Source organism: Lathyrus oleraceus, chromosome 4, assembly GCF_024323335.1.
Source record: "Lathyrus oleraceus cultivar Zhongwan6 chromosome 4, CAAS_Psat_ZW6_1.0, whole genome shotgun sequence".
Classification (NCBI taxonomy): Eukaryota; Viridiplantae; Streptophyta; class Magnoliopsida; order Fabales; family Fabaceae; genus Lathyrus; species Lathyrus oleraceus.
In genome coordinates this window covers 4,581,136-4,602,630 of record NC_066582.1, presented here as the reverse complement: position 1 = coordinate 4,602,630, position 21,495 = coordinate 4,581,136, and the positions used below count along the sequence as shown (strand labels likewise).

The window sequence follows — 21,495 nt, the reverse complement described above, 5'->3', positions numbered from 1 at the left end:
ATCCCGTCGAGTACGACGGACGTGAGGGGTGCTAATACCTTCCCCTTGCGTAACCGACTCCCTTACCCTTTCTCTCTGGTCGCGAGACCATGTTCTTTCCAGGTTTCTCTGAGCGTTTCCTTTCCCTATCTTGGGATAAATAACGTTTAGTGGCGGCTCTGTGTGTGTTTTATTTTCGAGCCTCGCCGGTTGATTTTTCGCAGGATGCGACAAGGGTCACACACAAAGGACGGATTGATGAGAGATAGAGTAACTAAGGAACACCGTAAGGTACGGCGCACTTAAGTGGAATACGAAACATGGTAAGGTACCAAATACTTAAGTGATTTTGGGCATATTATAAGATATGGGTCAAAATGCACTTAAGTGGGCTTTTTAGCTTGAAGCCCACACAAGTGGTTCTATAAATAGAACTCTTGTGCAGAAGCATTGTATGGGAATACAACACAACTGAAGAGTTGGAATTTCGTATCTCTCTTTCTCTCACTCAAAGCCTTCATTCATAACAGCTAGCACTATGATTGAAGGAATCCGTTCGTGTGGACTGAGTAGAGACGTTGCCATCATTCAACGTTCGTGATCGCCCCGTGGATCTGTATCCAAGGTTTTGATCGTCTGCACCAAAGGTTTGAATCGCCACAAGAGGTAACGATTCTATCACTGATCATGCCCATTCATAAGGATCACTAAATGGAGAAATTTTTAAATTCCGTTGCGCCTTGGATGACAATTCTCCTTCAGTGGTATCAGAGCCACTTACGAAACCATGAATCTGATAACTGTTTTTGTTCTGTATTAATATGATTAAAAGACAGAATGAATCAAAAATAAAATTGAGATCGATCAAGTCACATATGTGATATATGTAATCCTGATGCACAATACATTATATATGATATAGTGTTCTCGTTTCGTTCATTCAAACACTCAATGATTGTTTTCCTTTGAGAGATCAATGGTCATTTGCTTCTTGATCCGACATTAGTATGGTGAAGCAATGACGTGTTGATCAATCATACTGAATCAACAATCGAGATATGTTTGACGGTCTGAAATTGGTGCATCAGGGTTAGTGACGACACAAGGGTTGTGTTGTCAGAGAGTTATGCGATTGGGGTTGTGACTGCACAAGAGTTGTGCTTTCTAAACACTTTTCCGAACAGTGTTAACCGGTTAACGCAACACGAAATAAAATTTTAATTTTTCAAACAGTGTTAACTGGTTAACGCATTTGGTTAACCGGTTAACGCAAGACGGAAAACAGTTTTCCAAGAGATTTTCAAACAGTGTTAATCGGTTAACGTATTTGGTTAACCGGTTAACGCAAGGCAGAAAACAATTTTTGAACAAATTTCAAACAGTGTTAACCGGTTAACGCATATGGTTAACCGGTTAACGCAAGGCAAAATTCACTAACTCAGTGCTTTAAAGTATCAAGTGTTGATGCGAAAAGCGACGTCGATTTTAAATGAATTGTTCATTAAAAATTTCGGCCAGGGTTGCTGCCCCTTCAACCCCGCAAGGGGCGCTGCCCCCTTGACCCCTGTCCGCTGAATGGTCAGCGGAACACCCGTTCCCGCTGACCGGGCAGCGGACCCTCGGCTAACTCTGCGTAGTGTGATCGGTCGTCGAAATTTAATTTGGTTTTATTAATTAAAGGAATTAATAATAATAATAATAAAATGTTTATTATTGTCTTGTGGTGATCGGTTATGGCCTTAGTTTTCCTTTATTTTGCTTTGGGTTTTAAAATACAACCTGCATGTCGTGCCTCTCTCTTAATCTCCCAAATGTAACTTCTTTTCTCATCTGACTCCCTCGTATGTAAAACGAGTTTCTTTTATGTAATGTAATGATATGAAGAAAGCAAAGAAGTCAGTGCCAAAGGAGGACAACCTTGAAGATCTTGCTTAGAGAAGCTTAGATCGTTGTTAGGTTAGCTTAGGTTCTCTCATTGGCTTGGGAGAACAATTGCGCTAGGGGTTATAACTGTTTCATTATATATGTATGTTGATGCATGTGAGAGACGGTTTATATGATAAACAAGCCGGTGAGATCAGAAAAAATTGCAATTCCCTCAAATTAAATATTAAGTTTATGCTTTCCAAGTTTTAACACTCATCAAGACTAGTAATGGATAATGTAGGTTTCGCCTACGCGAGGTGCATGATCTATATATTAGTAAGGTGCGATGGGATAATTGTAATATCCAACTGTTAAAACAATGGGTCAAACTTAACTAAACAAATTATAATAAGATTATATATATGTTTAGAAGCAAAAGTTGGGAATGATCCATATGATGGATTGGAATAAGGAGTTAGTCACCCAATTGAAATTTTCGAGAGTTGTATGAGATACAATTGGAAGGAGTTCCTACCTAAATAACCTAGTTTTGTGTAATCCGCCTACGCGGACTTAGAACAAAGTGAAATATGGATCTCGACCCACTAGAAAATCTTCCAACGGGATTTTCCGAATCAAATGATGAGGGTCATTTGTTTTGAGTAAAATAGTGGGAGCATATTTAATTAAAGGCCTAATTAAATATGTCAATGATACTTAAATTTTCATTAATCCTTATGTAGATTACCATGACAACAAACACCTCTAACAACATCTTGCGATCAATCCTTGACAAGGAAAAATTGTCTGGGACAAATTTTCTTGATTGGTACCGAAACCTGAGGATTGTCCTTAAACATGATAAAGGGAAAGGCAAGGAAGTTGCCAAACCCAAACCCACTATTGCTGCTTTGAAGCCTAGTGGAAGCATAGAAAAAGAAGGCACCTGCTTCCATTGCGGTAAGACCGCACACTGGAAGAGGAACTGCCCAAAGTACCTGGAAGATAGGAAGAATGGAGTAGAGACTCCAACTTCAGGTATTTTTGTTATTGAAATTAATTTATCTACTTCTGCATCATTGGTATTAGATACTGGATGCGGTTCTCACATTTGTACAAATGTGCAAGAACTAAAAAGGAGTAGAAAATTGGCAAAAGGTGAAGTCGACCTACGAGTTGGTAATGGAGCAAAGGTTGCTGCCTTAGCCGTAGGAACTTATGAATTGACTTTACCTAGTGGTTTAATAATTCAGTTAGAGAACTGTTATTATGTACCAGCAATTAGCAGGAATATTATTTCCGTTTCTTGTTTGGACAAGATTGGTTTTTCATTCATAATAAAGAACAATTGTTGTTCAATTTATTTGAATGATATATTCTATACTACTGCACAAATGAACAATGGACTATATGTCCTTGATCTTGAAATGCCTATTTATAACATTAATACTAAAAGGGTGAAACCTAATGAGTTAAATCCAACTTACCTTTGGCATTGTCGATTAGGCCACATAAATGAGAAACGCATTTCCAAACTCCATAAAGATGGATTGTTGGACTCTTTTGATTATGAATCATATGAGACATGCAGATCTTGTTTAATTGGAAACATGACAAAGTCTCCATTCACAGGAAAAGGTGAAAGAGCTAATGATCTTTTGGCCCTCATACATACTGATGTATGTGGTCCACTGAACATACCAGCCAGAGGAGGTTTTCAGTACTTCATCACATTCACTGATGATTTCAGTAGATATGGTTATGTGTATTTAATGAAACATAAATCAGAGTCCTTTGAAAAGTTCAAAGAATTCAAGAATGAAGTACAAAACCAACTAGGTAAGAATATTAAAGCTCTTCGATCAGATCGAGGTGGTGAATATTTAAGCCTAGAGTTTGATGACCATCTGAAAGAGTGTGGGATCCTATCCCAACTCACTCCTCCTAGAACACCCCAATGGAATGGTGTGTCTGAGAGAAGAAATCGAACCCTGTTGGACATGGTCCGATCCATGATGAGTCACGCTGATCTTCCAAACTCCTTTTGGGGACATGCGCTATTGACAGCAGCTTACACACTTAACCGTGTTCCATCCAAAAATGTTGAAAAGACACCATATGAGATATGGAGTGGTAAGAAACCACATATGTCTTACATGAAGATTTGGGGTTGCGAAGTTTATGTGAAACGACAAATTTCAACTAAGCTTGAGCCCAAATCTGACAAATGCTTATTTGTGGGGTATCCTAAAGAAACAAGAGGGTATTACTTCTACAATCCTTCTGAGGGCAAAGTGTTTGTCGCTCGAACTGGAGTTTTCCTAGAAAAGGATTTTATTTCCAAAGGAACCAGTGGGAGGAAAGTAGAGCTTGAAGAAATTCAAGAATCACAAAGCATCGATACACCTATGGAGGAATTAGAGCAGGAAACACAAGTGGTTGTGGAAGAGCAACCTGCTCAAGTGGAACAAGACCAGCGTAGGTCAAGCAGGATATGTCACCTACCTGAGAGTTATGGATATCTCATAACAGATCAAAGTGATGTATTACTCATGGATCAAGATGAGCCTGTGACCTACCAAGAGGCCATAACTGGTCCCGATTCTGAGAAGTGGCACGAACCCATGAAATCCGAAATGGATTCCATGTACACAAACCAAGTTTGGACCTTGGTAGAGCCTCCTGTAGGAGTTAACCCTATAGGATGCAAGTGGGTCTTCAAAAAGAAGACTTACATGGATGGTAAGGTACATACCTATAAGGCAAGACTGGTTGCAAAAGGATATAAACAAATTCATGGGGTTGACTATGATGAAACCTTTTCACCAGTTGCAATGCTTAAATCTGTTCGGATTTTACTTGCTATCGCTGCATATCATGATTATGAAATATGGCAGATGGATGTCAAAACTGCTTTCCTTAATGGGAATCTTCTTGAGGATATGTACATGACACAACCTGAAGGATTTGACATACCAGAAGAAGCCCATAAGATATGTAAGCTACAAAGATCAATCTATGGATTGAAGCAAGCTTCCAGAAGCTGGAATCTTCGTTTTGATGAAACGGTAAAACAATATGGATTCATCAAGAACGAAGATGAGCCTTGTGTCTACAAGAAGGTTAGTAGGAGCATGATCGTGTTCCTGGTGTTATATGTAGATGACATATTACTCATTGGAAACGATGTCCCTACCCTGCAACAAGTAAAGACTTGGTTGGGGAAATGCTTTTCTATGAAGGACCTAGGTGAAACAACCTATATATTAGGAATCATAATCTATAGAGATAGATCACAAAAACTGCCTGGCCTAAGTCAGAGTACATACATAGACAAAGTGCTGAGATGCTTTAATATGCATGATTCCAAGAAAGGATTCATACCTATGCAACATGGCCTGTGTCTATCAAAAACACAATCCCCTTCAACTAAGGAAGAAAGGGAACGCATGAATAAGATTCCATATGCATCTGCAATAGGATCTATCATGTATGCCATGTTATGTACTCGACCAGATGTCTCGTATGCTTTAAGTGCAACGAGTAGGTACCAATCTGATCCTGGTGATGCCCATTGGGTAGCTGTCAAGAATATCCTTAAGTACTTGAGAAGGACTAAGGACTCACTCTTGATATATGGAGGTCAGGAAGAGTTGGCTGTAATCAGATACACCGATGCCAGCTTCCAGACAGATAAGGATGACTTTAGATCGCAATTTGGTTATGTGTTTTGCTTAAACGGTGGCGCTGTGAGATGGAAAAGTTCAAAGCAAGATACAGTTGCTGATTCTACAACAGAGGCCGAGTATATTGCTGCCTCAAGTGCAGCAAAGGAAGCTATTTGGAGCAAAAAGTTCATTAGTGAACTTGACATAGTTCCTAGCATTGTGGATCCCATTGGTCTCTATTGTGATAACAATGGTGCTATCGCACAAGCTAAGGAACCTAGATCTCACCAACGATCCAAACACATACTTAGGCGTTATCATCTCATTCGAGAGATAATAGATAGAGGAGATGTAAAAATATGTAAAGTACCTACACTTGACAATATTGCTGACCCACTGACAAGGCCTCTTGCGCAGTAGAAGCATGATGGCCATACTAGACCAATGGGCATAAGGGGTGTGCCTGATTGGCTCTAGTGCTAGCGGGAGACTGTTGGTGTAAGCCCTAGAGGCCAATACTTTTGGTACTTGTATCGAATTATTTATTAATAATAAAAGGCATTTTCTTTATTATGGTTGATTAATAAAGTCCCTGGAATAGATAGTCTGTTTAATGTATTAAGTGTGACTTAATCATGAGAGCACATTAAACATAAGGACACTATTCTTAAAGTATCCGTAGTCGAGCTTTAGTGTGAAGTGGGATAACATTAAAGCATTAAGACTATTATGTTTGTAGACTGATGATCACATCTCATGGATCATGGATAAAGAGTTATCAAGTCTTAAACATAGGTATGAATATTAGGAGTAATATTTATACCGGATTGACCCGCTATGAGAATACTATATAGAAAGTTATGCAAAGTGTCATAAGTTATTCTCATGGTGATAATAGTGTATACCACTCTTCGACCTGAAACCACTATGGATCCTAGATGTAGAGTCGAGTGCTTTATTGCTGATCCAACGTTGTCCGTAACTGGATAACCATAAAGACAGTTGATGGGTACTCCACGAAGCATGCTGAGGGACATGAGTGACCTAGATGGAATTTGCCCATCCTGCGTAACAGGATAAATGTCTATGGGCCCAATATTGAACTGGACAAGGATGACACAGTCTATACCTTGTGCTCAATATAGACATAAGGGCAAAACGGTAATTATACACATAATTATTATCACAGGAGGTTTTGTCAGATCACATGACATTTTCGTGACTTGGGTAGCAGTGATGTGTTGCTAGATACTGCTCACTGTTTATTATGTTAAATGCGTGATTTAACATAATTGCCAACGTCGCGAAAACCTACAGGGTCACACACAAAGGACGGATTGATGAGAGATAGAGTAACTAAGGAACACCGTAAGGTACGGTGCACTTAAGTGGAATACGAAACATGGTAAGGTACCAAATACTTAAGTGATTTTGTGCATATTATAAGATATGGGCCAAAATGCACTTAAGTGGGCTTTTTAGCTTGAAGCCCACACAAGTGGTTCTATAAATAGAACTCTTGTGCAGAAGCATTGTATGGGAATATAACACAACTGAAGAGTTGGAATTTCGTATCTCTCTTTCTCTCACTTAAAGCCTTCATTCATAACAGCTAGCACTGCGATTGAAGGAATCCGTTCGTGTGGATTGAGTAGAGACGTTGCCATCGTTCTACGTTCGTGATCGCCCCGTGGATCTGTATCCAAGGTTTTGATCGTCTGCACCAAAGGTTTGAATCGCCACAAGAGGTAACGATTCTATCACTGAGCATGCCCATTCGTAAGGATCACTAAATGGAGAAATTTTTAAATTTCGCTCCACCTTGGATGGCAATTCTCCTTCAAAACGTCCATTGATTTAATTCGAATTAATATATGCATTTGAATATGATTGATGTTTACCGAAAATACATGCATAAAATAGAAATAGAAATTACTAAAAGACTTTAGGATCAAGGATAAGGTTTAACCATGCGTTCTAACAAATCCGGTTGCAAATCCTATTCCCCAGCAAAACCAGTTATTCCCAGAAGAAATTAGCACTACTAGACAGACTGGTCATCTCTTTTATCCCCAGTCGGGTTCTGTTGAATATTTCTACCATCAGACAAAAATCAAATATCCCCAGCTAAGAAAGGGTCATCAATACAAATATCTCCAACCAGAATATCAGGATTTATTTTCCCATGGCAAAAAATTTCAGATGCATAATTCATTCATGCATCATTTCACAGCATATACATGCATGCAATGTTCGCATTTATTTTCAAGAGCATAAAACATCTCATGCATCATGACATGGCATGAGGGTAACTCTTTTTTTTCCAGGTTAATTATCCTCCTGATACAGTCAAAATAAAGATTCATTCAGACATATATCTTTATCGATTACATTCAAGATTCAGATACGTCTTTCAGATATAATCCATATGAATATTCATTCTGACAAGCATTCTGATATCCTCCTAATGATGGCATCTTTAAGCCCATCCCAGACATTTATTGCAAATATAACATATACAAATATTATCAGATATAGCCTAACGTATGACTCATTTTGATCCAGCCTAACGTATGGTTCCTTCAACTGTTCCAATACGGTCTAGCGTACGACCCATTTGGATATTCATCCCCTCAGATACTACCTAGCGTACGGTACATTCTGAAATGTAGTCTAGCGTATGACTACCCCTTTTATCATCAGATACAACCTAATGGACGGCTCATTCTGCTACTCAGATACGATCTAGCGTATGATCCATTCTGATTTTTTATCATTAGATACAGCCTAATGGACGGCTCATTCTGCTACTCAGATACGATCTAGCGTATGATCCATTCTGATCTTTTATCCTCAGACACAACCTAATGGACGGCTCATTCTGCAACTCAGATACGGTCTAGTGTACGACCCAGTCTGGCTCTTCTTATCAGATACTACCTAGCGTGCGGCACATTCTGAAATGTAGTCTAGCGTACGATTACTTTTTATCGCCCGATACAGCCTAACGGACGGCTCATTCTACTGCTCAGATACGATCTAGCGTACGATCCATTCTGATCTTTATTTCTCCAGATACAGCCTAACGGACGGTTCACTCTGCTACTCAGATACGGTATAGCGTATGACCCATTCTGATCCTTATCTCATCAGGTTCAGCTCACCCTAATATCACCTAATGGATGACTCATTATACAGTCTAGCGTACGATCCAGTGTGACACCCATGTCTTCAGATATGGTCTAATGTACGACGCACTCTAAAGCTCTCATCATCAAACTTTCTGGATGGAATCTTTAAGCCCATCTCCATCAAGATTATCTTTTAATTAACAAGTGCAAATTTTTGAGGCATTCTAAGTGTTCAATAATCTTCCACCTCCAGATCACGAATCGTGTACATACCATTCTAATTCTCTCGGTTTAAGAATATTGAACAGGGGCAGCTGTCATACCCCAAAATTTGCCTGTTAATTTTTATGATAAATTGATTCATGCATGACATTCATTTCACATTTGCATTCATTCATTAGCATACATTCTCATATAAATTATAAATTTTAATTTATTTATTATGTGATACAGATATAAATAATAATAATAATTTTGGTTATCTATATGATATAAATAAATTATATATATATATATATATAAATAAAATAGTTTTAATTTAATGATAAATAAAAATAGATTTAAATTTTAATTGTATAATTAAAATTTTAAATTAATTTTATTTGTTAAAGCTCATTAAATTATAATAACTATTTTTTATAATTTAGTGACTCATGTTCCATTTATTCATTATTTATAAATAGTATTTATTTAGTAATTCACGTTTTACTTAATAAAATTTATTTATAAGAGTAACATTTTTTTAAAAGCCCATAAATTATAAAATAATTTTGGTTGATATAAGTAAGAATAATTTTGATTTTTTTTTAGATGATGAAAGTAAAAATAGAAATAGGTTTAAATTTTAATTCAATTATGTAACTAAAATTTAAATTAATTTTTATTTGTTAAAAGTCATTTAAATTATTCATTATTTATAATAATATTTGTATTTAATAAATATTTAGCAAGGTTAAACCCTAACTCTCCTAAAGTATAGGAAGGGATCCAAATATTTAGCAAGGTTAAACCCTAACTCTCCTAAAGTATAGGAAGAGATCCAAATATTTAGCAAGGTTAAACCCTAATCCACACCATTATAAATACTTCATATGGCTGCAGCGAGAGGGGAAAAAAAAGACGGAAAAGAGGAGAGATACAACAGAAGAAGATACACAAGGTAAGGTAGAAGCAAGAAGATTTACGGGCAGGGAAAAGAGAAGCAACCATAAAGCACTCATAGCCTGAATAAGAACAACACACATACAGTGAGCAAACTAGAAGAATCGAATCCCCAGTAAGTGTTCATTATGGAATTTGCATCCCGCATTATTACCTTGTAATACTCCTTAATTCATGCATGAATAATATTGGTTTAATATATATATTGAGATGACGTATTCATGGTTTGGTGGATATTGATATTGCTTTATTCAAGTATGCATCTGTTCTTGATATGTCATAGCATGTTGGAGAAATTCTGTTTGCATGATTAAAGAATTATATCTGCCATTTAATTATTATTATGTGAGTGTTGTTTCTAGCATGATTATGTTTATTTTGAAGGTGAGAAAAACAAGAAGGGGGGGGGGGGGTTGAATTGTTTTTGAAAATAAGCGCTTTTGCAGAATAAGAACACACAGGATTTTATGCTGGTTCGCTTATAACACAAAGCTACTCCAGTCCACCCGGCCAAAGTGATTTCGCCTTCAAAAAGGACTTAATCCACTAATCTTGAAAGATTATTACAACCAACGTCTAAGAGAAAGATCTCTTAGTCCTCCCAAGTATACAGACTACGCAGAGTCACTTGAGGAACAAAATCAATTAAGCAAAAGAGAATTGTAATCTAAAGGTGCTTCTAAGATAAAGCAAATATTACAGCAAATAGAGCAAGCAAATGATTTCACGTTTGAGCAACAACTCGTGAAATACTAATAGAGAGAGAGAGAGTTTTTCTGTGCGTTCAGGTGTATCTCTCAATGAAGTTCGCCGTCCTTTATATAGTGGTGAAAGGACCGTTGTAGTGATGGCAGATATTTTGTCTTTGATGAGAGTTTAATGCCATAACTTCTGTGTTTCTTGCCAAAACAAGTTTGTCTCCCTGAATAACTTCTTTCCAAATATAATTTCTTTTCATTTGAAGTTGTAGTTCCCGTTACTCTTTCTGGATAAGGAAATTCTTCGTCAGAATCTGCGTTACTCTGTTAATCTGAGATCTTTGTGATGTGACATCAGAGCTTCTGATAGTCCTGGTCTTTTAGATCCTCAGTGTTGATTCAAGAGGAAGTTTAGAGCTTCTGATATTCTGCTATGCTGTTTTGCTCAGAGTCAGAACTTCTAGAGCGTGCTTCTTCTTCAGATGTTTCTGATCTTCTGATACTTTGTATCTGATTCGATTTTGTATCTGATAAAGCGATTAGATTCCTTTGTTCTTGTTCAGAGTCCTGCACACTTAGAGAAATTTCGTTAGAGTGCCATTTTTGGTTTCATCCTTTGTTATCATCAAAATCCTGGAATCTGTTGTAGAACAGTTTTTGTTCTTACATATTTCACATGCTGTTATTACATAATAATGATGATGATGATATAATGGTGATAATATAAATCCTTGGTTGTCTTTAACATGTATGTGTAAGGTTTGTTTTATCATTATCACTTGCAGTAAAGAGAACTAATACATGAGTAAATAATATAAGCTTCTTGATTTGTGCATGGCTATTTTTATTATTGCATGATGATTACATATGATCTTATTTTATGTGTGTGGTTTGATATAAGATGAAGTTACAGGTTTGCTGTATTCACATGAAAGAAACAACATGAGAAAAAATAAAGTAGCTTGCCGTAAGAGAGAAAGCTGTAACATGCATGGTGGCGTGTAGAATTAATATATGTTTTAATGAAGGCGAATAAATAACGAATGGACCAACATGGCTCGTTGGTAGCTCCCCCCTCACTGCAACGTAGAGGTTCTGGGTTTGAGCCCCCAGGACCTATTTTTTAACTTTTCAGTGTTTTTACTATGTTTACTCCCTTTCCACTATAATTAATTCACCACTATTTTTTCTATTATTAAAATAAAACCCATTAATTAATTTTCTAATTGATATATTATATTAGTTATTTAAACTAGGATATAATTTAATCTAGTTTATTAATTAAATTTTCATATATCACTTAATAAATTAAAATGGGCTATTTTGAATAATAAAAATCTAATTTTTTTTTATTTCTTTCTTTTTAGTTTAATTAGGTTTTATTATTTTGTATGCCCTTTTTATTTTGTACTCGTTAATTAAGATTTAGATATTTTATATCCCCTTTTAAATTATGTCCCCCCATCCCGAAGCCATGTAATAGCGTAGTCTTATTTTTCGCACTTTAATTTTTCCACACTGTGAATATAACTGTCTAGATGTATGCTAATAGGATTGCATGGAAAGATAAATAATCGAACTTAGATAAATTAATTCAAGATAATATATCCGAATCCAATCATTTCCACACTTGCACCTCTAGGGTAACCCTCTCTTTGTTGCCTTACGATATTACCATCATGTCCCGCGAATGGGGGGATACCCTTAGCAAAGACCCTTTCGATTAAATCATCATCATCCCTAAACAGATAAGTCATAGTCCCTTCGATCAAAAGGTCAATGTCCCTACAAGATAAATCATAGTCCCTCGAACGTTGCCTTCGAATATATGACTTTGTCCCTCGATAACCCTTCGTTGTAGCCTACGATTAAATGATGATCGTCCCTTCGAATGCTAAGGTATCCTTACAAATGTTGCCTTCAATGACCAATCGACGACCCCACGATGTCCCTTTACATCCAAAGGAAAAGACTACTTACTTCTCAATAGTAAGGACAGTTTTACCCTCTTAAGTATAGGAAATACCTATAAAGACCTTGGGTAGGTATAACTCTTAAATGCTTACTCACAGCTTAAAATACTTTTCACACCTCACACTTTTCAAAACATCTTTTAGAAAATCACCACTTGGTATACATTCGCCGAGTTATATTTTTCTAAACATCTTTCAAAATCAAACGAGATAAACACTTTGTATACATTCGTACAAGAATCATTACAAAGTTAAACTCTCCTTTCAAAATATTTTCTAAACACACCACATTTCTCAAACACTTTCTCAAACAAGGAAAACATAAGTGAGTTAAGCAATTAAGAGCCCATGGATAACCATGGATAGAAAGGGTGCTAACACCTTCCCTTTGTATAATGTACCTCCCGAACTCAAAATCTAATCAAGGTCTTTCCTGTTCTTTTCCGCCTTTCCTTATTGGATAAAAGAAAAGTCGGTGGCGACTCTTGCTATCCGCAACATAGCTTTTCAAAGCAAAAACACAAAGTCAGTTCACCGTATCACACTGCTCAAATCATCTTACTGGAAATAAGAAATGGTTGGTTGACTTTAACTCTAGTAAGAGGATAAAGATCAGATGTGCTGATGATAAATACCTCAATGTTAAAGGTATGGGAAATGTCATATTAGTTCTGAATAATGGTAAAATAACATTGATTCAAAATGTGTGGTATGTTCTTGACATGAAAAGGAATCTGATAAGTGTAGGTCAATTACTTGAGAAAGCTTTTTCAGTTACCATGAAACACAATCTTTTGAAGTTGTATGACTGTAATCAGAAGCTGATTATGAAGTTAGAATATGGGAGGAATAAAACATTCAAAGTGAATGTTAGAACTACAGACTATGAATGCCTTAGTGCAACAAGTGTTGTGAAGGAAAGTGAGTTGTGGCCCAAAAGATTTGGTCATCTGAACTTCAGAAGCCTAGGGAATCTGAATTTAAAGAAGTTGGTACATGGAATTCATGCAATTAAGAAGCCAGAGAAGTCATGAAATGTGTGCATGAGAGGGAAGCAACCAAGACTACCATTTTCAGCTGAAATTCCTCCAAAAGCAAAGCATGCTCTGGATGTGGTGCATTCTGATGTGTATGGACCATTTAAAGTACCTTCACTTGGAGGGAATAAATACGTTGTGCCATTTTTTGATGAGTTCCCAATGATGACATGTGTGTCCCTCATAATGTTCAAACACGAGGTGTTTGCTGAATTTTAGAAATTCAGAATCAAGATTGATAATCAGAGTGGTCAGACTCTGAAGATTCTCATAACTGATGATGGAGGTAAGTATAACTTTATAGAGTTCAGAAAGTTCTGTGAGGAGAATGGAATTGAGAATGAGGTGACTGCTCCATACACTCCTCAAGACAATGGTCTTGATGAAATAAGAAACCAAACTTTAATTAATATGGAAAGGAATATGCTGATGGAGAAAAAGCTACCTCACACTTTGTGGGGAGAAGCTGTTGCCACCTCAACATATGTGCTCAACAGGTGTCCAACCAAGAAGTTGAAGGAAATTGTTCCTTTAGAGAAGTGGAATGAAGATAAGTAAAGTGTGAGCCATCTAAAGCTATTTGGTTCTATTTGTTACAATAATGTTTAAGATGCTAAGAGAAGGAAGTTGGATGACATGAGCAAAGTTATGTTGCTTGTAGCATACCATAGTACATGTGCTTATAAGCTCTACCGTCCTATCACTAACAAGGTTGAATTAAGTAGAGATGTCATTGTGAAGGAATTAGAAGTGTGGGATTGGAGTAAATCTCAATCCAACTCTTGTGTAGATTTAACCTCTGAAGATACTTCAAAATCTGATTCTGAAAGTGACTCTGAAGGTGAATCTGATTCTGATCCAGATTCTAATAGAGATTCAGACTCTGGTGGAGATCCAGACTCTGGGAATATTCCAGACTCTGAAAGTGGTCATGCATCTAAAGCTGGTGTTTCTGGGGTTCCAGCAACTGATATTGTTCCAACGTCTAAAGAAGATTCTGAACTAGTTCAGAGGCCACAAAGAATCAGACAAATACTAAGAAGGTTTGTAGAGTTTGACATGCTGCAAGATACTGAAGTAGACTCTAAAGGAGAAGTCATTCAGTTTCATGTTAGTAGACTCTGAACTAGTGAGTACTGAAGAAGCACTCAATAAGAAAGTGTGGTTGAAGGCCATGAAAGAAGAACTTGAGGCTATAGAAAGAAACAAGACTTATGATTTGACTAAGCTTCCAAAGGACCAGAAAACCATAAACGTCAGATGGGTTTTGAAGGAGAAACTGAAGCTAGATGGATCAATTGGCAAACACAAAGCAAGGTTAGTGGTAAGAGGTTTTCTACAAAAATTTGGGTTATACTACTTTGAGGTGTTTGCTCCTATAGCGAGTCATGAGACAACCAGACTGGTGATTGTGAAAGTTGCTAAAAGGAATTGACCTCTGATGCATTTGGATGTGAAATATGCAATTTTGAACGGTCCATTGCAAGAAGAGGCATACATGTCACAACCTCTTGGATTTGAGAAAAAGAATCAGGAATGGATGGTGTATAAGATGCATAAATCCTTGTATGGACTAAAATAAGCTCCTCGATCTTGGAATCTGAAGATTTATTCATTTTTCAAGCTCCAAGGATTCAGAAAGTAATGGAGTATGGCGTTTGTGTTCAACATACTTCTAAAGGCAATATGATTATGTTGTGTCTCTATTGTGATGACATATTGCTAACAGGGAGTTATGAACATGAGATAGCTAAGTTCAAGAAGGTGTTGATGAATGAGTTTGAGATAACTAATCTAGGAATGATGACATATTTCTTATAGATGAAGTTTATGTACTCTAAAAAGGGTATTATTTTTCATCAACTAAAATATGAACTTGAGCTTCTGAAGAGATTCACACATGCAAAAACAAATCACAAATTGGATTCTGATTTTGAAGGTGATGATGTAGATGCTACAATTTTCAAGTAGTTGGTTGACTCTCTGAGGTATTTGTGTAATACCAAACCTGACATTTTATATGCAATTGGAATGATTAGTAGGTTCATGAGTAAACCAAAGTGGTTTCATTACCATCCTGTTGTCAAGATTCAGAGGTATATTAAGGGGACTCTAAAGTATGGAGTTTTGTTCCCTTCTGGAGAGAAGACTAATTCAGAGCTGGTGTGTTACTCAGACACCAGATTGGTGTCGGGACATAGTTGAAAAAAGAAATACTTCTGGATACTCGTTTATGATTTTGGAAAGTCCTATTTATTTGTGTTCCAAGAAGCAACTGGTTGTTGCTTTGTCAACCTGAAAAGTAGAATATGTTGCAGGTGTTATTGATTTATGTCAAGTTGTTTGCCTTCTGAATTTACTGTAGGATCTGAAGATCAAGATAAATAAGCCTCTGAAGCTGATGATTGATAACAAGTCTGCAATCAATTTTGTCAAGAATCCAATGTTGCATGGGAGAATCAAGCATATTGAGATTAAGTTTCATTTTCTGAGAAGTCAGGTTCATAATGGAGTGCTAGAAGTTATGCATTGTAGCATCCAGAAACAACTGGCAAATGTTCTGATGAAAGCAATCAAGACTGATCAATTTCTCCACTTAAGAGATGAAATTGGTGTTATTAGTTTTGATTAGTTAATTCCTGAATTAAGGGATGATGTTCAAGGGTAATTCAATGTTTTAGTATTTCACCTATGTGGTATTATTATTTGTGTATATATAGTACTGTAGCTTTCAACATTTGTATCCGCTGAGTATTGTAGTGCAATGTATGTTCAACCATTTTGTTGTAATCGTTTTAATAGAGTAGTGGTAGTTTATTATTCTCTTTTCTATCTCTTCTTCTATCTTCATCTTCTTCATCTTATGCACCAACAAGGATTCGTCGTCGTTGCATTGAAAGATAAGATACAATCGTCCAAATCGAGCAGGTTTAATCTCATCGCGAAGGAACTCAAACTCGAACTCAACTCGAAGACGATTCACTAGACAAAACGTCATACTTGATTTAATAATGATAGAATAATGCGGTACAAAACATGTTTGAGTATGTCTATATTGGTTGTTTGAAAATGAAAATGACATTTGATGTGAAATATGAAAAATAACAACCTTAATCAGCAAAACAAAAGGTCACAACCTCGGCGGCTTTCACCAATTCATGATCATATCTTAGTTTATGATATTGTACAAATAATGTTGAATTGCTTATCATAAACTAAGAGCCGATGGTGCAAGCCATTCTGGTAATAGTACTAGTTTAGCACATTTTTGGAAAACAAAAATTTGTTTCTTTATGAAGTACTGAGTAACATTTTCCTTTGAATACCCAAGTTTGAAATGAGTGGTCATGGTTCTATACTGTTATGAGGATTGAAGATTGTAGTTGAGTTTTATTTTACATGTTTCAAACACCGACCTATGGATTTTATGCCTCATGCCCTACTTGTTGGATTTCATAGATTATAGTAAATTGAAGTCATTTAAATGAAGATGATTGATGCAAACAATTAAAGAGATGAACAAAATTTACATCTGCCAATGCTTGACAAACCGAATTTAACTATCTTCATATTGAAGATCATTGTAGAACTAAATTTTTGACATGACATTATTACCAGTCCATTATTAATTGTCATGAAATGAAGGTAATAGTATAGTATCTTGCCTCAATTGCCCTATTTATAATCTTTTTATTTTCATTTTGATAACTAAATGATCTACTCCCCTATCTCAAATTTAAGATCCATTTGACTATGCCGTGTTTGTTTGTGGTGTGAGTTTCGTGATGATCGATTGAAGCGAGGGAGGCAAAGGTGAACGAAATCTGAGCTTAATGTTGGGAAAAAATCAAAGAGAAAAAAGAGAAACTCAATAAAAACACAAGAGATTAACGTAAACATTTTAAAATCAGAGAAATTATTACAACACATCGACTGCCCTCAACCACCCTAAGACCCCAATACACCTGACTCTCCAAAGAAAATATTTAACTACCATTCACAACACTCTAACACAAAAGTATAAGAGAAAATCTAAAAAGTCAAATACAAGCTCAAAGTGGTTTTTGAATGGTGCATCTTATAACTAAGAACTTGAATCCTTTATATAGCCTTGGACTTCCTCTTTATTTACAAAGCTAAGCGGTGTGGGGCTTCTTCAACATATATATTTTCAACCAACACTAACAATCTCTATCTTGATTGAAAATAATACATCAGCTCTTATTGTCTTCACTGACAATCATACTCTACCATAAAGAGGATAGTTACTTGAAGCTATACCACTCCAAGAATTTTCACATTGTCTTTACCGAAAATCATAGTTCAAAAACTATCATATTCCACCTAAAGAAGAGTATACTTTACTTGAACCTAAACCACTTCAAGAATTTCCACATGTTGAAAACCAGATTGAAAATTCATGATGCAATTTCCATGTTGGTAGGAAGCTCTTCAACCATCAACATAATTTCACATCATACTTTGCATCACAGCCCATGTGTTAATCTGCTAGCAATAACCCGTCCTTTTCCATGATAGTGGAAATGTCATGAGGACACACTTCATAATTTTCAGAGAAGATCATCCTCTCTCACAGTGACATAGACATTACTAGCATTTGACTCAGAGTTCTTCTCTGACGCTGCCCCATCATGACACTTATACTTTTATGTCAAGTATTTACATATTTTCAACATCTCACTCTCGTTTCATTGTTTTTCTTCACATAAGGCTTTCCTCTAGAAACCAACACAGAGTTTGATGAAGTATTATCCTCACCCTTCAATCTACTTTCTTAAGAAATAATTTTATTAACAACTTCTTCAAAACTTAAAGTTTCTGTCTCATATATCAAAACAAGTTTAATATGCTCATATAAAGATGGAAGAGACCATATGAGTCTCAAAGCTTTATCTTCATCAATCTTGACTCCGATAGTTTATAGTTCATAAATAATATTACCATTTAGAACACTTAGGTGATCAAATATGTTCATATGTGCATCCATACGCAAGCTATGAAACTGCTCCTTCAATAACAACCAATTTGATATACCATTCCCATGATATATCCCTTCAAGTTTCTCCCAAAGTTCTTTGCTTGACGACGTGCCAAGATCATCTGCAAAAATATTCTTAGCCAAAAACATGAGGATTATACTCGAAGCTCCCAAATCTAGTTCCTCCCACTTCTTGTTGTCCATGTTTAAAATATTTCCATCAAACACCTTGTGTAATTCTAATTGTACCAAAACATATTTGACTTGAACTTTCCACGAGTCAAAGTTGATTCTTCCATCAAATTTTTCTAAGTCAATCTTCATTGCACTTGAAAAACTTGACATTGCAACCAACAAACCAAGACTCTTGATACCACTTGTTGGGAAAAACCAAATCATAGAGAAAAAAGAGGAACACAATAACAACACAAGAGATTAACGTGGAAACTCCAAAACCAGAGAAGGAAAATCCCATGATTGTTGTTAAATGACAATCGGAGAATAACAATGTGAAAATTATTATAATACATAGACTATCCTCAATCATCCCAAGACCCCAATACACCTACACTCTCTAAAGTAAATATGTAACTACCACTCACAATACTATAACACAAGAGTATAAGAAAAAAATATAAAAAATCAAATTCAAACTTAAAAGTGTTTTTTAATTTGTGCATCTTGTCATCAAGAACTTGAATCATTTATATAATTTTGAACTCCCTCATCTTTTACAAATTTATTCAACATATATATATTTTCAAGTAACTTCAACACCAACTCTCGCATATTCATGTGTGATGTTTCAATAGAACTATCCACTAAAGCTAGTTTAATGGACCCGCTCTATTTTAGACAGATTAATAACTTGAAGGTAAGATATTTTGCCGTCCCTAGGATTTAATATATTGTCTAGTTGAACATAGCTATATACCTATGTTTACTTAAGATAAAAATGAAACGAAGAGGGATAGATAGAATTTTATGATTCCTATTTTCCGCTTCTTCTTTCTCATTTCCTCTCTAACAAACAAACAAAAACAACTCCTACTTCAATTTCAACCATAAACTCATCCAAACAAAAGTCAACGAACACCATTCACATTCCACACTCATCATCTATCCCCAAACAATGTTCAACAACAACTACGGCAGCACCGGCATAAGCGAGATAGAGGAGGAAGAAAACACCATCAACCACCACCACCACCACCTTGACACAATCGACAATGAAATCGAAGAAGAAGATTCCATTTATGTTGCAGTTGGTAAGAGTGATACAAGCATGGAAGCTCTCTCATGGACACTCAATAACCTAACCACTCATTCCACCATGCTCTATCTCATTCATGTATTCCCTGAAATCAAACACATTCCACATCCATGTAATCATTCATTCATTCTCATCTATGTTCTTTCTCCTTGTTTGCCATATCCATATCACATGGATCTAATTGTTTAAAGATTATGTATGATATATGCAGTGGGAGTAGGAATGATTGCAAGGAATCAAGTTAGTGGTGAGCAGGTAGAGATTTATATGGAGCAAGAAAGAAACAAGAGGAGACAACTCCTTCACAAGTTCATCCAATCTTGCTCTCTTTCCAACGTTAAGGTTGATACCATCTTAATAGAGAGTGATTTCATTGCAAAAGCCATCCTAGACCTAATTCCTATTCTTCAAATATCAAATCTAGTCATTGGTGCCAACAAATTCCATCTAAGGTATAACAAAAACGTGTCATGTCTCTGACACGTGTGATTATGTTCAATTTGTTCAGTATATTGTGACTGTGTTGTGTTGCCGTGTCGTATCGTGTCTGTGTTTGATAGATTTTTGTTAAGAAACTCACGCATGTCGTGTCTGTGTTTGATAGATTTTTGTTAAGAAACTCACGCATGAATATTATTTGTATACGAGCAGAAAATCGAGATCAAGGAAAGGAAATGGCGTGGCTGATCAGGTAGTACAGAATGCACCAGAAAGTTGTAAGGTTAGAATTATCTCCGAAGGTAAGGAAGTAAAGGATGAGCAAGTGATGATGATGATGACTCCTTCTCCTAAGATAATTGCCACTACCAACTCTGCTAATAATGTGAACACAAAAGAAAATGATTCAGTTTTATGTGTTTGTTTCAAACCAAAGTTTAAATGACAACATTCATTGTCATGTGTTACTCAATTTGTTACTAGAAATAATTACTATATTTTTCATACAATATATAGTTTGGTTTGTATTGAATTTACTAATGTTTGTAGTGAATGGTGAAATTTTCACTTGTATACATTGTTTTATTTAGTGTGCATTAATTGTGTAGTTTCCTTTCATTTTGTGGTTGGCACAATATTGTTATCTTCACCCGAATTGGTCAACAATATGTTGTATGTATTCTTTGGTTATGTCGAGATAAAAGGAAAATTCTTAATAAAACAAAACTAAAAAATCACACTAATTAAAAGAAAAAGATATTTTAAAGTATAATTTTTTATAATATGTCTTGCAGAAAAGATATGATCAATCTAGCTCATATTTAATTTTATTTTAAAAAAAGTATATTTTATAACATAATAATTAAATAAAATAAAAATTAAAAAATTAAACAACTTACACTAAAGACATGGATAGCTAAGAATTTATTTCTTGATTATTTATTTATAAATTGTGAAGTAGGGAGTATTATATTACTAGTATTCTTTGTAGTTTGACTTTCATTGGAGTACCTGGGCCCACAATTGCCGCATCACCAAAGGCATATCCTGTTTGTGATTCTCTGATTCTCTATTGACTTGATCAATATTAATTATTTAAAGAAGTTAATTAATAGTACGTGTATACACATTATATAGGAAACTATATCTCTTAATTTATTTAAGACTTACGTCAGTCAATGAATTTGCAAATCCTTTTCTTTCGTCTAATATATTTTTAGTTTAAAATATAAATAATAAAAGTTATGCAGGAGATTTTTGTAGTCAAAACTG

General features: G+C 35.7%; 1 protein-coding gene across 1 annotated transcript; it reads left to right on the top strand.

Annotated features, from left to right (window-relative positions):
• The first annotated feature begins 19,422 nt into the window (after nucleotides 1-19,422).
• On the top strand, nucleotides 19,423-20,819 carry LOC127138278 (U-box domain-containing protein 35). Its single transcript, XM_051064688.1, has 3 exons — nucleotides 19,423-19,897; nucleotides 19,997-20,237; nucleotides 20,437-20,819. Exons 1-3 carry the CDS (start codon nucleotides 19,645-19,647, stop codon nucleotides 20,666-20,668), a joined length of 726 nt encoding a protein of 241 aa, XP_050920645.1. The 5' UTR covers nucleotides 19,423-19,644; the 3' UTR covers nucleotides 20,669-20,819.
• The last annotated feature ends 676 nt before the right edge of the window (nucleotides 20,820-21,495 follow it).

Bases quoted from the DNA above. Each gene is read 5' to 3' on its own strand.
- LOC127138278 (XM_051064688.1), top strand. From the start codon at position 19,645: ATGTTCAACAACAACTACGGCAGCACCGGCATAAGCGAGATAGAGGAG. The intron at 19,898-19,996 runs GTAATCATTCAT...TGATATATGCAG, and splicing joins CAAACACATTCCACATCCAT to TGGGAGTAGGAATGATTGCA. The intron at 20,238-20,436 runs GTATAACAAAAA...GTATACGAGCAG, and splicing joins GCCAACAAATTCCATCTAAG to AAAATCGAGATCAAGGAAAG.